The sequence below is a fragment of the Ranitomeya variabilis genome, chromosome 2 (genome assembly GCF_051348905.1).
Source record: "Ranitomeya variabilis isolate aRanVar5 chromosome 2, aRanVar5.hap1, whole genome shotgun sequence".
NCBI classification, from domain to species: domain Eukaryota; kingdom Metazoa; phylum Chordata; class Amphibia; order Anura; family Dendrobatidae; genus Ranitomeya; species Ranitomeya variabilis.
The window spans coordinates 1,090,434,203-1,090,450,596 of record NC_135233.1 but is presented as its reverse complement, the minus strand read 5'-3'; the positions used below and the strand labels follow the sequence as shown (position 1 = coordinate 1,090,450,596).

Sequence of the window (16,394 nt, the reverse complement as noted above, 5' to 3'; positions counted from 1 at the left end):
GATCTGCCAGTATCCTCGACTCAGATCCATTATGGTCAGGTATTTTGTGCCAGCTAACTTCTCAAGCAGATCCTCGATGCGCGGCGTTGGGTGCACGTCAGAGGCTGTGTGGCTACACAAACGGTGAACGCAGTGATCGCAGTCAGCCTGCACAAACAGTGAAAGCAGTGATCGCAGTCAGCCTGCACAAACGGTAAACGCAGTGATCGCAGTCAGCCTGCACAAACGGTGAACACAGTGATCGCAGTCAGCCTGCACAAATGGTGAACGCAGTGATCGCAGTCAGCCTGCACAAACGGTGAAAGCAGTGATCGCAGTCAGCCTGCACAAACGGTGAAGGCAGTAATCGCAGTCAGCCTGCACAAACGGTGAACGCAGTGATCGCAGTCAGCCTGCACAAACAGTGAACGCAGTGATCGCAGTCAGCCTGCACAAACAGTAAACGCAGTGATCGCAGTCAGCCTGCACAAACAGTGAACGCAGTGATCGCAATCAGCCTGCACAAACAGTGAAGGCAGTGATCGCAATCAGCCTGCACAAACGGTGAACGCAGTGATCGCAGTCAGTCTGCACAAATGATGAATGCAGTGATCACAGTCAGCCTCTTAGCCCTACTACCAAGGGACAGGACTCTTAACTCTACTATTCAGGGACAGTTTTCTTAGCCCTACTACAAAGCGACCATTTGGCAAAGTGGGCAACAAACCAATGGGCACAGTGAGTAACTAATCAAGCAGCACAATAAGCAACCAACCAATCAGCAGAATGAGCAACAGACCAATTCACACAGTAAGCAACCAACAAAGCATCACAATGTGCAACCAATCTATCAGCATAATGAGCAACCGGCCAATTGATACATTAAGCAACTGAGCTACCAACAAAATGAGCAACTGACTAATCAGCACATCGGGCAACCAACCGATCAATGCACACAATAAGCAATGAGCAACAATGACGGCACAGAACGATCATTAATAGATCAATCTGTTCACATACAGTATCAGGTTTTCAGCAGCACATCTACAGTTTTCACCAGGCAATGTGCTGCTGAGAACAAGAATTTCTGTTCCCACATAAACAATCCAATCATAATGAGTGAGCAGCATTTTGTTTGTTTAGTATAATACACCCCATAGTCCTCCATATATTATAATGTGCACCACAGTCCTCTATATTGTAAAATGCGCACCCCATGGTCCTCCATATAATATAATGTGCCCCATAGTTCTCCATATAGTATAATATATCCAATAGTTCTCCACATAGTATAATGCACCCCATAGTCCTCAATATAGTATAATACATCCCATAGTCCTCCATATAGTATAATGCACCCCATAGTACTCCACATAGTATAATGCACCCAATAGTCCTCAATATAGTATAATACATGCCATAGTCCTCCACATAGCATAATGCATACCCCATAGTCCTCCAAATAGTGTAGCATGTCCCATAGTCCTCCACATGGTATAATGCACACCCCAGTCCTCCATATAGTATAATATATCCCATAGTTCTCCATATAGTATAATGCACCTCATAGTCCTCAATATAGTATAATACATCCCATAGTCCTCCATATAGTATAATGCACCCCATAGTCCTCCACATAGTATAATGCACACCCCAGTCATCCATATAGTATAATATATTCCATAGTCCTCCATATAGTATAATGCACCTCATAGTCCTCCATATACTATAATTATATCCCATAGCTCTCCATATAGTATAATGCACCCCATAGTCCTCAATATAATACATCCCATAGTCCTCCTTAAAGTATAATGCACCCCATAGTCCTCCACATAGTATAATGCACACCCCAATCCTCCATATAGTATAATATATCCCATGGTCCTCCATATAGTATAATGCACTTCATAGTCCTCCTTATACTATAATATATCCTGACGACACGCAGATCTACCTATCCGGACCTGACCTCACCTCCTTACTCACCAAAATCCCACACTGTCTGTCTGCTATTTCAGCCTTCTTTTCTGCTCGCTTTCTACAACTGAACATGGACAAAACAGAATTCATCATCTTTCCCCCATCTCACTCTACCCCTCCACCAGACCTATCCATCAATGTCAATGGCTGCTCACTTTCCCCAGTCCCACACGCCCGGTGCCTTGGGGTGATCCTCGACTCTGCCCTCTCTTTCAAGCCACATATCCAAGCTCTTGCCTCCTCCTGCCGCCTCAAACTCATAAACATTTCCCGGATCCGCGCATTCCTTGACCGCAACACTGCAAAAACACTAGTGCACGCCCTTATCATCTCCTGCCTCGACTACTGCAACCTCCTACTCTCTGGACTCCCCTCTAGCACTCTGGCACCACTCCAATCCATCCTACACTCTGCTTCCCGAGTAATCTACCTGTCTCCCCACTATTCCCCAGCCTCTCCCCTATGCCAAGCCCTTCACTGGCTTCCTATCGCCCAGAGACTCCAGTTCAAAACCCTCACAATGACCTACAAAGCTATCCACAACCTATCTCCTCCATACATCTGTGACATGATCTCCCGGTACCTACCAACACGCAACCTCCGATCCTCTCAAGATCTCCTTCTCTACTCCCCTCTCATCTCTTCTTCCCACAACCTGTCATGATTCCCAATGGCAGGGACTTAGGCAAAAACGGACTAGCTCTAGGAAGATGGAATCTCAGATGACCGCGATGCTGAACCTAACACACAAATAATAGTAGCCGGGGGGCGTGCCTACGTTTTATCCCTAGACGTCTCGCACCAGCCGGAGATCTAGGCTACCCCTAGTAGAGGAATACACAGACCTGACTTGCCTCCAGGGAAACCCCAAAAGTGATAGTAGCCCCCCACATATAATAACGGTTAGGTAAGAGGAAAACACGTACGCAGTATGAATATAGGTTCAGCAAAGAGAGGCCCTCTGACTAGATAGCAGAAAATACAAAAGAGGACTTCGCGGTCACCTCAAAACCCTAATCAGCCATCCTGAAATTACTTTAACTCCGATATCAACTCATGACACCGGAGTAGTAATTTCAGATCACTAGAGCTTCCAGCAGCAAGAGTGAAAAAATGCGTGCTGGACAAAACAAACACAAAAAATACAAAAGATCCAACTTAGCTGAATTGCAGACTTGGAGCAGGTAGCAAGCAACAGAGGTGCTCTGGTAACATTGATTGCCGGCACTAGAATGACTGAGAAGCCAAACTAAATAGGAAACTCCCAATTCCTGATGGGAACAGGTGCACTGGAAATAAAAGACAAAAGTAAGCCAGTACCACCAGTAGCCACCAGAGGGAGCCAAAAACAGAATTCACAACAACAACCGCATCCAAGACTTCTTCCGCGCTTCCCCCATACTCTGGAACTCTCTACCCCAGCACATCAGACTCTCGCCTACCATAGAAACCTTCAAAAAGAACCTGAAGACTCACCTCTTCCGACAAGCCTACAGCCTGCAGTGATCCTGAACCTACTGAACCGCCGCACAACCAGCTCTACCCTCTCCTAGTGTATCATCACCCATCCCCTGCAGACTGTGAGCCCTCGCGGGCAGGGTCCTCCCTCCTTATGTACCCGTATGCCTTGTTTTTTGCTCATGTTTAATGTATTTGTTTATATTTGCCCCGTATTTCACATGTAAAGCGCCGTGGAATAAATAGCGCTATAAAAATGTATAATAATAATAATAGTCATCCATATAGTGTAATGCACCCCATAGTCCTCAATATAGTATAATACATCCCATAGTCCTCCACATAGTATAATGCACACCCCATAGTCCTTCAAATAGTGCAGCATGTCCCATAGTCCTCCACATAGTATAATGTTCCCCATAGTCTTCCATATAGTATAATACACTCCCCGTAGTCTTCCATATAGTATAATACACTCCCTGTAGTCCTCCATATAGTATAATACACCCCCTATAAACCTCCATATAGTATAATGCACACCCCATAGTCTTCCATATAGTATAATGCACTTCCCATAGTCCTCCATACAGTATAATACACTCCCCATAGTCCTCCATATAGTATAATGCACACCCCATAGTCCTCCAAATAGTATACTACACACCCCATAGTCCTACATATAGTATTATACACACCCCATAGACCTCCATATAGTATAATACACTCCCCATAGTCCTCCATATAGCATAATACACACCCCTAGACCTCCATATAGTATAATTCACCCCATAGTCCTCCACATCTATATATATAGTTGTCTAAGGGTTTTTCCGTCCGTCTGTCTGTCTGTCCTGGAAATCCCGTGTCTCTGATTGGTCGAGGCCGCCATGGTTGCCATGGCGACGATGATGTCATAAAGGTTGCCTCGACCAATCAGCGACGGGCACAGTCTGCCGCAAATTCTGGAATCATCATTGTCCATATACTACGGGGACATGCATATTCTAGAATACCCGATGCGTTAGAATCGGGCCACAATCTAGTAGTATAATATTCCCCATAGTCTTCCATATAGTATAATACACTCCCCTTAGTCCTCCATATAGTATAATACACCCCCTATAAACCTCCATATAGTATAATGCACACCCCATAGTCTTCCATATAGTATAATGCACTTCCCATAGTCCTCCATACAGTATAATACACTCCCCATAGTCCTCCATATAGTATAATGCACACCCCATAGTCCTCCAAATAGTATACTACACACCCCATAGTCCTACATATAGTATTATACACACCCCATAGTCCTCCAAATAGTATACTACACACCCCATAGTCCTACATATAGTATTATACACACCCCATAGACCTCCATATAGTATAATACACTCCCCATAGTCCTCCATATAGCATAATACACACCCCATAGACCTCCATATAGTATAATTCACCCCATAGTCCTCCACATCTATATATATAATTGTCTAAGGGTTTTTCCGTCCGTCCGTCTGTCTGTCTGTCCTGGAAATCCCGTGTCTCTGATTGGTCGAGGCCGCCATGGTTGCCATGGCGACGATGATGTCATAAAGGTTGCCTCGACCAATCAGCGACGGGCACAGTCTGCCGCGAATTCTGGAATCATCATTGTCCATATACTACGGGGACATGCATATTCTAGAATACCCGATGCGTTAGAATCGGGCCACAATCTAGTAGTATAATATTCCCCATAGTCTTCCATATAGTATAATACACTCCCCTTAGTCCTCCATATAGTATAATACACCCCTATAAACCTCCATATAGTATAATGCACTTCCCATAGTCCTCCATAGTATAATACACACCCCATAGTCCTCCATATAGTATAATGCACTCCCCATAGTCCTCCATACAGTATAATACACTCCCCATAGTCCTCCATATAGTATAATGCACACCCAATAGTCCTCCATATAACATAATGCACCACATAGTCCTCCATATAGTAAAATGCACACCCCATAGTCCTCCAAATAGTATACTACACACCCCACAGTCCTACATATAGTATTATACACACCCCATAGACCTCCATATAGTATAATTCACCCCATAGTCCTCCATATAGTATAATGTTTCCCTTAGTCTTCCATATCGTATAATACACTCCCTATAGTCATCCATATAGTATAAAACACTCCCATAGTCCTCCATATAGTATAATACACTCCCCATAGACCACCATATAGTATAATACACTTCCCATAGTCCTCCATATACAGTTGTGGCCAAAAGTATTGACACCCCTGCAATTCTGTCAGATAATACTCAGTTTCTTCCTGAAAATGATTGCAAACACAAATTCTTTGGTATTATCTTCATTTAATTTGTCTTAAATGAAAAAAACACAAAAAGAATTGTCCTAAAGCCAAATTGGATATAATTCCACACCAAACATAAAAAAGGAGGTGGACAAAAGTATTGGCACTGTTCGAAAAATCATGTGATGCTTCTCTAATTAGTGTAATTAGCAGCACCTGTAACTTACCTGTGGCACCTAACAGGTGTTGGCAATAACTAAATCACACTTGCAGCCAGTTGACATGGATTAAAGTTGACTCAACCTCTGTCCTGTGTCCTTGTGTGTACCACATTGAGCATGGAGAAAAGAAAGAAGACCAAAGAACTGTCTGAGGACTGGAGAAACCAAATTGTGAGGAAGCATGAGCAATCTCAAGGCTACAAGTCCATCTCCAAAGACCTGAATGTTCCTGTGTCTACCGTGCGCAGTGTCATCAAGAAGTTTAAAGCCCATGGCACTGTGGCTAACCTCCCTAGATGTGGACGGAAAAGAAAAATTGACAAGAGATTTCAACGCAAGATTGTGCGGATGTTGGATAAAGAACCTCGACTTAAGGTACCTTCACACGAAACGACTTTGTAACGATATCGCTAGCGATCCGTGACGTTGCAGCGTCCTCGCTAGCGATATCGTTTAGTTTGACACGCAGCAGCGATCAGGATCCTGCTGTGATGTCGCTGGTCGCTGAATAAAGTTCAGAACTTTATTTGGTCGTCCGATCGCCGTGTATCGTTGTGTTTGACAGCAAAAGCAACGATACCAGCGATATTTTACAATGGTAACCAGGGTAAATATCGGGTTACTAAGCGCAGGGCCGCGCTTAGTAACCCGATGTTTACCCTGGTTACCAGTGTAAAATGTAAAAAAACAAACAGTACATACTTACATTCGCATCCCCCGCCGTCCGCTTCCCACACTGACTGAGCGCCGCAAAGTGAAAGCGAAAGCACAGCACAGCGGTGACGTCACCGCTGTGCCCTGCTACTGCCGGCGCTCAGTCAGTCAGTGCAGGAAGCGGACGCCGGGGGACGCATGTAAGTATGTACTGTTTGTGTTTTTTACATTTTACGCTGGTAACCAGGGTAAACATCGGGTTACTAAGCGCGGCCCTGCGCTTAGCAACCCGATGTTTACCCTGGTTACCCGGGGACCTCGGCATCGTTGGTCACTGGAGAGCTGTCTGTGTGACAGCTCTCCAGCAATCAAACAGCGACGCTGCAGCGATCGGCATCGTTGTCGCTATCGCTGCAGCGTCGTTTCGTGTGAAGGTACCTTAACATCCAAACAAGTTCAAGCTGCCCTGCAGTCCGAGGGTACAACAGTGTCAACCCGTACTATCCGTCGGCGTCTGAATGAAAAGGGACTGTATAGTAGGAAACCCAGGAAGACCCCACTTCTTACCCCGAGACATAAAAAAGCCAGGCTGGAGTTTGCCAAAACTTACCTGAAAAAGCCTAAAACGTTTTGGAAGAATGTTCTCTGGTCAGATGAGACAAAAGTAGAGCTTTTTTGGCAAAGGCATCAACATAGAGTTTACATGAGAAAAAAAGAGGCATTCAAAGAAAAGAACACGGTCCCTACAGTCAAACATGGCGGAGGTTCCCTGATGTTTTGGGGTTGCTTTGCTGCCTCTGGCACTGGACTGCTTGACCGTGTGCATGGCATTATGAAGTCTGAAGACTACCAACAAATTTTGCAGCATAATGTAGGGCCCAGTGTGAGAAAGCTGGGTCTCCCTCAGAGGTCATGGGTCTTCCAGCAGGACAATGACCCAAAACACACTTCAAAAAGCACTAGAACATGGTTTGAGAGAAAGCACTGGAGACTTCTAAGGTGGCCAGCAATGAGTCCAGACCTGAATCCCATAGAACACCTGTGGAGAGATCTAAAAATGGCAGTTTGGAGAAGGCACCCTTCAAATATCAGGGACCTGGAGCAGTTTGCCAAAGAAGAATGGTCTAAAATTCCAGCAGAGCATTGGAAGAAACTCATTGATGGTTACCGGAAGCGGTTGGTCGCAGTTATTTTGGCTAAAGGTTGTGCAACCAAGTATTAAGGTACCTTCACACGAAACGACTTTACAACGAGAACGACAACGATCCGTGACGTTGCAGCGTCCTGGATAGCGATATCGTTGTGTTTGACACGCAGCAGCGATCTGGATCCTGCTGTGATATCGCTGGTCGTTGATTAAAGTTCAGAACTTTCTTTGGTCGTCAGATCGGTGTGTATCGTCGTGTTTGACAGCAAAAGCAACGATGCCAGCAATGTTAAACATGGAGCTAACGACCTGTGAGAACGATAAGTGCGTCACCGCTACGTCACAGGATCGCTCCTGCGTCGTTCTGGAGCTGCTGTGTTTGACATCTCTCCAGCGATGTAAACAGCGACGCTGCAGCGATCAGATCGTTGTCGTTCTCGTTGTAAAGTCATTTCGTGTGAAGGTACCTTTAGGCTGAGGGTGCCAATACTTTTGTGTGGCCCATTTTTGGAGTTGTGTGAAATGATCAATGTTTTGCTTTTTTATTCATTCTCTTTTGTGTTTTTTTCATTTAAGACAAATTAAATGAAGATAATAATACCAAAGAATTTGTGTTTGCAATCATTTTCAGGAAGAAACTGAGTGTCATCTGACAGAATTGCAGGGGTGTCAATACTTTTGGCCACAACTATAGTATAATGTTCCCCATAGTCTTCCATATTGTATAATACTCTCCCATAGTCCTCCATATAGTATAATACACTCCCTATAGTCCTCCATATAGTATAAAACACTCCCATAGTCCTCCATATAGTATAATACTCCCCATAGTCCTCATATAGTATAATACACACACCATCTACCTCCATATAGTATAATACACCTTATAGTCCTCCACATAGTATAATGTTCCCCATAGTCCTCCATATAGTATAATACACTCCTTATAAACCTCCATATAGTATAATACACTCCCCATAGTCCTCCATATAGTATAATACACTCCCTATAAACCTCCATATAGTATAATACACTCCCCATAGTCCTCCATATAGTATAATACACTCCCTATAAACCTCCATATAGTTTAATGCACCCCATAGTCCTCCATATAGTATAATGTTCCCCATAGTCCTTCATATAGTATAATACACTCCCTATAAATCTCCATATAGTATAATACTCTCCCCTAGTCTCCATATAGTGTAATGTTCCCCATATCCTCTATATAGTATAATACACTCCCCATAGTCCTCCGTATAGTATAATGCAGTCCCCGTAGTCCTCCATATAGTATAATACACTCCCTATAAACCTCCATATAGTATAATACACTCCCCTAGTCCTCCATATAGTATAATGTTCCCCATATCCTCTATATAGTAAAATACACTCCCCATAGTCCTCCGTATAGTATAATGCAGTCCTCATATCCTCTATATAGTATAACACACTCCCCATAGGCCTCTATATAGTATAATGCACTCCCCATAATCCCCCGTTTAGTATAATGCAGTCCCTATAGTCCTCCAGTATTACAGCCACTGTATACTCACTTATTTAAAAATAAATAAATCCCTCCGTTCCCCTGCTGCTCCGCTCTCTGCAGCGCGTCTCCTCAGCAGCTCCACCGCTGAGCACTGTGTGGTATGCGATGAAGTGATGTCATCACGCCCGCTGTGTGTGAAGCAGAGGGGGATGATGGGAGAGCGAGGGTCACCTGACACCATCTCCTCCATGATTCATTACAACTATATCGGCATTTACGATGGGGTGGTCTGGAGTCGGCGCTGGCAGCGGGTCCCTGTCTCATGGGCCTCATAGCGGCATGTCGCTGGCTGAGGGCCCCTGGGGGCATCGGGGCCCTAGACAAAAGCCTAGTTAGCCTGCCCTGGGAAGAGGAGCCAACAAAAGCTGAAGGAAAGGAGCGGCCAGAGAGATAGGAGGAGAACCAGGAGAGAGCGGGGTCCTTGCTGTGATGGAGCGGAGCACAGTGAGGAGGAGCTGGTGATCCACAGTGTCCGATGCTGCAGAGATCCAGGAGATCACCAGGGAGCAGTAGATTTAGCTGTTAGTAGATCATTAGAGCTGTGCGCTCAGGACACACATTCTATGATGTCACCCCCGGTGACGTCACACACCGGCAGGCTCCGGTCCGGTTACCTGGTCAGCGCAGGATCTCGGGCTCCGGGAGACGCGGACACAGCGGCGTGCGTCGTTGCTATGGAAACTGAACAGAGCCTCCTTACACGTCAATCACTGAGTGGGCGGTTCTGACCACGCCTCCGTAAGGGGCGGGACGTTGTTATAGCGACGAAAGGAGACCCCCTCAGAGCGGAGAAAAGATGCAGCAGCGATGGGCGGGGCTAGTGCTTCCTTCAGCGAAGCCTAGACTGAAGGGAGGGCGTGGCGTTACCAACGTGAAGGGTTGGTCATTCTGTATTCGGGGCGTGGTTACACAATAGGGTGGGGTCAAGCTGTGCGGCTACCGCCTGGCACTGAGGAAAGGGCGGGGCGTAAACTAGATGTGATGGGTGTGGTTCTGGGAGCTGGAGGCGGGGTTTGTTCCTGCCACCAGCAGCGAGAGCAGAGCGGAGCATTAGACGGCTCGCCTTCATCTGGAGAGGAGCTGCTGACAGCTGGTGAGTGACCGAGTGCTGGAGAGTCATAGATAGAGGCAGCCCCTGTACAATGGGCACAATGATGATGATGATGTGTATATAATTACTATAATCTGTTGTTATTGATTGTCATGTGACCATGCAGCACTGTGCATGATATCCTATAGATCTGTGATCGCTTGTGCTCCATTGTAACATTGTATCCAATAGAAATATAGAGATCATGAAGTATTGAAGGCTCATGCTTTATTTTGTTGTGTGTGTATGAAATATTATATATATACTGTATGTATTGTAATATATATATATATATATATATATATATATATATATATATATATATTCAGCAGATAGTGACAGATTGCACTGTGTTATATCACGTCCTTTTTGTTGCAATACACCTAATACACATACCCACAATTATATGAGTTATATCATCTGTATTGTAGTAGACAGCCTGTGACCCATTGGATGCTCCCCCACCCCCTATACATGACGCCCCCCGCACTGCAGCCCGGCCATTGTCGCCCATCCTCGCCCTATTATCACTCGGTTCTATTCTTCCCTGTGATTTAGGATGTAGCAGAGCCGGCTGTGACGTCGGCCGCTGTGTGCACCGGGCTCTATACCTGTATACATTACACGTTATAACGGGGCCCGGATTGTGGTTATTGACGCAGGGGCCCGGTCACCACCGGTGCTGCACAGGTTTATAGGATGAGGCCTAGGGGTGATGGGTGTCACATTGTATCACATGGTCGCCGGGGACTGATTATATATTATATCGCACTGATGCTGGATTACAGTATACAGAGAAGACCACGTGTATATAGAGGGAGCGTGCGTCCAGTGGCTGCACCATATATCCATATAGAGGTTGCAATCGCACCCGGGCCCTGGAGCCTAGGGGGCCCCAAAAGTCCCTTTGGCCTATAGAAAGACTATTGCTATTGCAGATTTAAAATATTTTGGGGCCCCGTTGGAGCTTTTGAATCGGAGCCCATGAGTTTCAAATTACGCCACTGGGTATGTCCCTCCTGTGTATACAGCAAGTGCACTGTGTGAGTATATATTGTCAGTGAGGAGGCTGTATATACACCGTATACTGTCTGCATCGTGTGACTGTACAATGAGTATAGAGTGAGCGCTGATTGTAGAGCATGTGCTGCCTGTATAGAGTGCGTCATATATAGTGTATCTGAAGAGTATATGATGTAATGTGCAAAACCTCCATCATCAGTATCTGGTGACCGCCCATCACCTCCATCATCTTGTATCTGGTGACGGGCGGTCACCAGATACTGATGATGGAGGTGACGGGCGGTCACCAGATACTGATGATGGAGGTGACGGGCGGTCACCAGATACTGATGATGGAGGTGACGGGCGGTCACCAGATACTGATGATGGAGGTGACGGGAGGTCACCAGATACTGATGATGGAGGTGACGGGCGGTTACCAGATACGGATGATGGAGGTGACGGGCGGTCACCAGATACTGATGATGGAGGAGACGGGCGGTCACCAGATACTGATGATGGAGGCGAGGGGCGGTCACCAGATACCGATGATGTAGGCGAGGGGCAGTCACCAGATAGTAATGGGATTTAGATTTTTCTTGTTCATTCACTTTTCTTTTTTAATTGCTAAAAATAAACTATTAACACTAATATTTTTTGATACTCTTACTCTGCAGCATTTTTCCACACGTGCCTAAAACTTTTGCACAGTGCTGTATATAGAGCATGTTGTGTTTGTATAGAGAATACTTCACAATACAAGCCAATCTTCCTCAGATCCCTCACATGATAAATTTGCTTTAAATTGCGTTCAATGTGATTTGCATGTCCAAGTCGTCACGGTCACATTATGTCGGAGACCACCCTGACACCATTACAGTGGGTACAGAAAGTCTTCAGACCCTTTGCTCAGTATTGAGTAGAAGCACCTTTTGAGCTCGTACAGCCATGAGTCTTCTTGGGAATGATGTAACAAGTTTTCCCCCCCCTGGATTTGGGGATCCTCGGCCATTCTTCCTTGCAGATCCTCTCCAGTTCCGCCAGGTTGGATGGTGAACGTTGGGGGACGCCATTTTCAGGTCTCTCCAGAGATGCTCAGTTGGGTTTAGGTCAGGGCTCTGGCTGGGCCGGTCAGGAATGGACATAGAGTTGTTCCGAAGCCACTCCTTTGTTATTTTAGCTGTGTGCTTAGGGTCTTTGTCTTGTTGGAAGGTGAACCTTCGGCCAAGTCTGAGGTCCAGAGCAGTCTGGAAGAGGTTTTCATCCAGGATATCTCTGTACTTGGCCGCATTCATGTTTCCTTCAATGACAACCAGTCGTCCTGTCCCAGCAGCTGAAAAGCACCCCCATAGCATGATGCTGCCTCCACCATGTTTCACTGTTGGGATTGTATTGGGCAGGTGATGAGCAGTGCCTGGTTTTCTCCACACATACCGCTTAGAATTATCACCAAAAAGGTCTATCTTCATCTCATCAGACCAGAGAATCTTATTTCTCATAGTCTGGGAGTCCTTCAGGTGTTTTTTAGCAAACTCTATGCGGCTTTCATATGTCTTGCACTGAGGAGAGGCTTCCGTTGGGCCACTCTGCCATAAGGCCCGACTGGTGGAGGGCTGCAGTGATAGATCACTTTGTGGAACTTTCTCCCACCTCCCTACTGCATCTCTGGCGCTCAGCCACAGTGATCTTGGGGTTCTTCTTTACCTCTCACCAAGGCTCTTCTCCCATTATTGCTTAGTTTGGCTAGACAGCCAGGTCTAGGAAGACTTCTGGTGGTCCCAAACATCTTCCATGTAAGGATTATGGAGGCCACTGTGCTCTTAGGAACCTTGAGTTCTGCAGAAATTCTGTTGTAACCTTGGCCAGATCTGTGCCTTGCCACAATTCTGTCTCTGAGCTCCTTGGCCAGTTCCTTTGGCCTCATGATTCTCATTTGGTCATATTCTGAGGAATAAGACGTGCGAGGGGGAAAACGTGCAGGGGGAACGTTCCCCTCTTGTTATGCCCCTATCATAGTGTTTGCAGCGTAGACGTGACTCCTGCCGCGCACAACATGATGGTTGTGATAAATGAGGAATTTTTTACACTGTTTGGGGTGTTAAAAACTGAGCACCTGCACGTCTCAAGGTGAAGATGGAGATTTCAGCACTTTACATGATCTCTTTACTGACAGGTAACCTGACACGGGGCCACATTGTCCAAATTATTAAATGTCCCAGTCGTGAGAATTACCAGAGTGTCACTGGTGGATATCGGATATGGGAGCGGATGATACGTGCACTTTATAATAAAGTTTATTGGTTTACTTATTTTGGTGGTCTCCCCCTTCTTTAGCGTACACTTCTCTTTTTTTCTTGTCTTAATTATAGTGTTTTTGTACGCTGTGGGATTGACCCCTCTTGTGTGGACAGTTAGTCCTTTAGATGGTGCCCTCCATATGTTGCTTTATTCGGGAGCGGATGATACATAACCGTTCAGATCTGCTTCTCAGGATTCCTGGAAAGCTGGGAGATAACTATCACGGCCACTAGACCCCAACGCAAGTCCAGTTAAGATTAATATTCAGAAAATTTCAGTTTTCTGATGCAAATGAAAAGCAGGGATATTTCTAATCCAATTCCACCGGCTCAAAAAAGATAATCCCGGCTGGATAATTCCTCCTGATCGGGGGGGATTCCTGGTGCTGCGCTTCTGTAAAGAGAAACGGTCACACTTCCCTTCGTTGATATATATAAAACTTCCTTCTCACCCCCGATGGGGGTGGTCTTTTTTGTCCTGTCTTTTTCTCGGGTCCTCTACCAGAGTTCTGGGAGTTTGAGGGTTCTGCGCAGGATCTTAGCTATTTCCAGCATTTCGGGTCCTCTACCAGAGTTCTGGGAGTTTGAGGGTTCTGTGCAGGATCTTAGCTGTTCCCAGCAGTTTGCTTTTCTGGACAGAGAGCTCAGATGTTGCTCCTGGGATCCGTTGTAACCATTTTTCCAACATAGGGGTCACTGCTCCAAGTGCTCCTACTACCACTGGAATCAGGGGGGCCTGCTGGGCTGTCGGGTGAGTCGATGCTAAAGACCCTGCATCACCAAGATTATGTATAATAGGACTGGCAGCCCCCGAAGCATGCGGGTGTGTTATTACCCCTGGTTTCATATATGGTTTATGGTCATTATTAGACACATAACTCTAATGTAGGAGCCTCCTCCTGGATTATCGGCCTAACCTGGTATTAAACGTAATGTACATCCTGTAACCTAACTCATACTCTGCTATCACAGAAGCTTTCTCTAGTGTCACCCCATGCTGAGCAAAGCCATTGCTGCCAAGAGATGTAGGGGAGGAAAATGATAACTACTCTGAGCACATCTCTTCCTATTAAAGTGATTGTCAGCGGCAAATAAATATCCTAACAAACGAAGACAAATATAATACTGCTCCTATGTACAAGATTATAACTACTATAATACTGCTCCTATGTACAAGAATATTACTACTATAATACTGCCCCTATGTACAGGAATATAACTACTATAATACTGCCCCTATGTACAAGAATATTACTACTATAATACTGCTCCTATGTACAAGAATATAACTACTATAATACTGCTCCTATGTACAAGAATATAACTACTATAATACTGCTCCTATGTACAAGAATATAACTACTATAATACTGCCCCTATGTACAAGAATGTAACTACTATAATACTGCTCCTATGTACAAGAATATAACTACTATAATACTGCTCCTATGTACAAGAATATAACTACTATAATACTGCTCCTATGTACAAGAATATAACTACTATAATACTGCTCCTATGTACAAGAATGTAACTACTATAATACTGCCCCTATGTACAAGAATATAACTACTATAATACTGCTCCTATGTACAAGAATATAACTACTAAAATACTGCTCCTATGTACAAGAATGTAACTACTATAATACTGCTCCTATGTACAAGAATATAACTACTATAATACTGCTCCTATGTACAAGAATATAACTACTATAATACTGCTCCTAGGTACAAGAATATAACGACTATAATACTGCTCCTATGTACAAGAATATAACTACTATAATACTGCCCTTATGTACAAGAATATAACTACTTTAATACCGTCCCCTATGAACAAGAATATAACTACTATAATACCGCCCCCTATATACAGGAATATAACTTCTATAATATTGAATCTGATTGTTACGATGTGTTATTTCACTTGTGTGAAGGTTTATTTCTGGCTTTGTATGGCGCTGTGTGTGGTCATTTATGATTTTATACATTATCAGGAGATTAGATGATCAGTTACCGTCTTACACAAGCTTAAGTTTGTTTTCTTCTTCCTCGTCAGTAATTTCCTGAATACACTTTTGTGATAATTGACGTTCTGTAATTAGAATTTTGTCTTTTAAAGTTCTGACATGTTTGAAAAAAAAAAAACAGGGACCAGCTTTGACTTGTCTTGTGTGGTTTTTTTTTTCCCTATGACTACAGATTGAGAAGCTTTGAGATCTGATTCTTACAATGAAGACGATGGTCTGGGAGTGCGGGTAGCGGCTGATCACTGGGAGGGCAGTTGGAAAATCCAGGGAGGAACCACCCGACTTTGAAAATGTGTCTAAAATCCCTCGGTGAACAGCTGGATCTGGAGCGATCACCGTACCGAGAGAGGTCCTTGCACTCGTCTTTGGTAGACAGCTAGTATTTCAAGGTCGCCATGGATTCTTCGGGTCTTATCATGGCTATTTACAGGATTTTTTGCCTTTTGTGGCTCTTCTTTGCACTCTCTGACCAAGCCATGGCGCACAGTCTTTTTGCCTGCGAACCCATTACACTAAGAATGTGTCAAGACCTTTCCTATAATTCGACGTTCATGCCCAATCTGCTGAACCACTATGACCAGCAAACCGCGGCCTTGGCGATGGAGGTGAGACCTTAAGGTGTTAATTTCCTTGATACTGAATATTAGGTGTAATTATATTTACTGTATATATC

At 44.8% G+C, this 16,394-nt stretch overlaps 2 protein-coding genes across 4 annotated transcripts in view; one reads left to right on the top strand and one right to left on the bottom strand.

Annotated features, from left to right (window-relative positions):
- FBXO16 (F-box protein 16) overlaps positions 1-10,053 on the bottom strand; it is a 56,395-nt gene extending 46,342 nt beyond the window's left edge. Inside the window, exon 1 of one of the 2 annotated variants that reach the window (XM_077291740.1) lies at positions 9,915-10,053. The gene's annotated coding sequence lies outside the window, so the exon portion shown is untranslated. Of the gene's footprint in view, positions 1-9,307; positions 9,429-9,914 lie in introns of those variants that run through there. The other variant, XM_077291741.1, reaches the window with a different exon arrangement.
- A 207-nt stretch (positions 10,054-10,260) lies between these two features.
- The window catches only part of FZD3 (frizzled class receptor 3), an 89,252-nt gene continuing 83,118 nt past the window's right edge, over positions 10,261-16,394 (top strand). For both annotated transcript variants that reach the window (XM_077291738.1, XM_077291737.1), the window contains exons 1-2: positions 10,261-10,393; positions 15,894-16,326. In XM_077291738.1, coding sequence (XP_077147853.1) covers positions 16,117-16,326 — 210 coding nt within the window. In that variant the 5' untranslated portion in view covers positions 10,261-10,393; positions 15,894-16,116. The remainder of the gene's footprint in view (positions 10,394-15,893; positions 16,327-16,394) is intronic.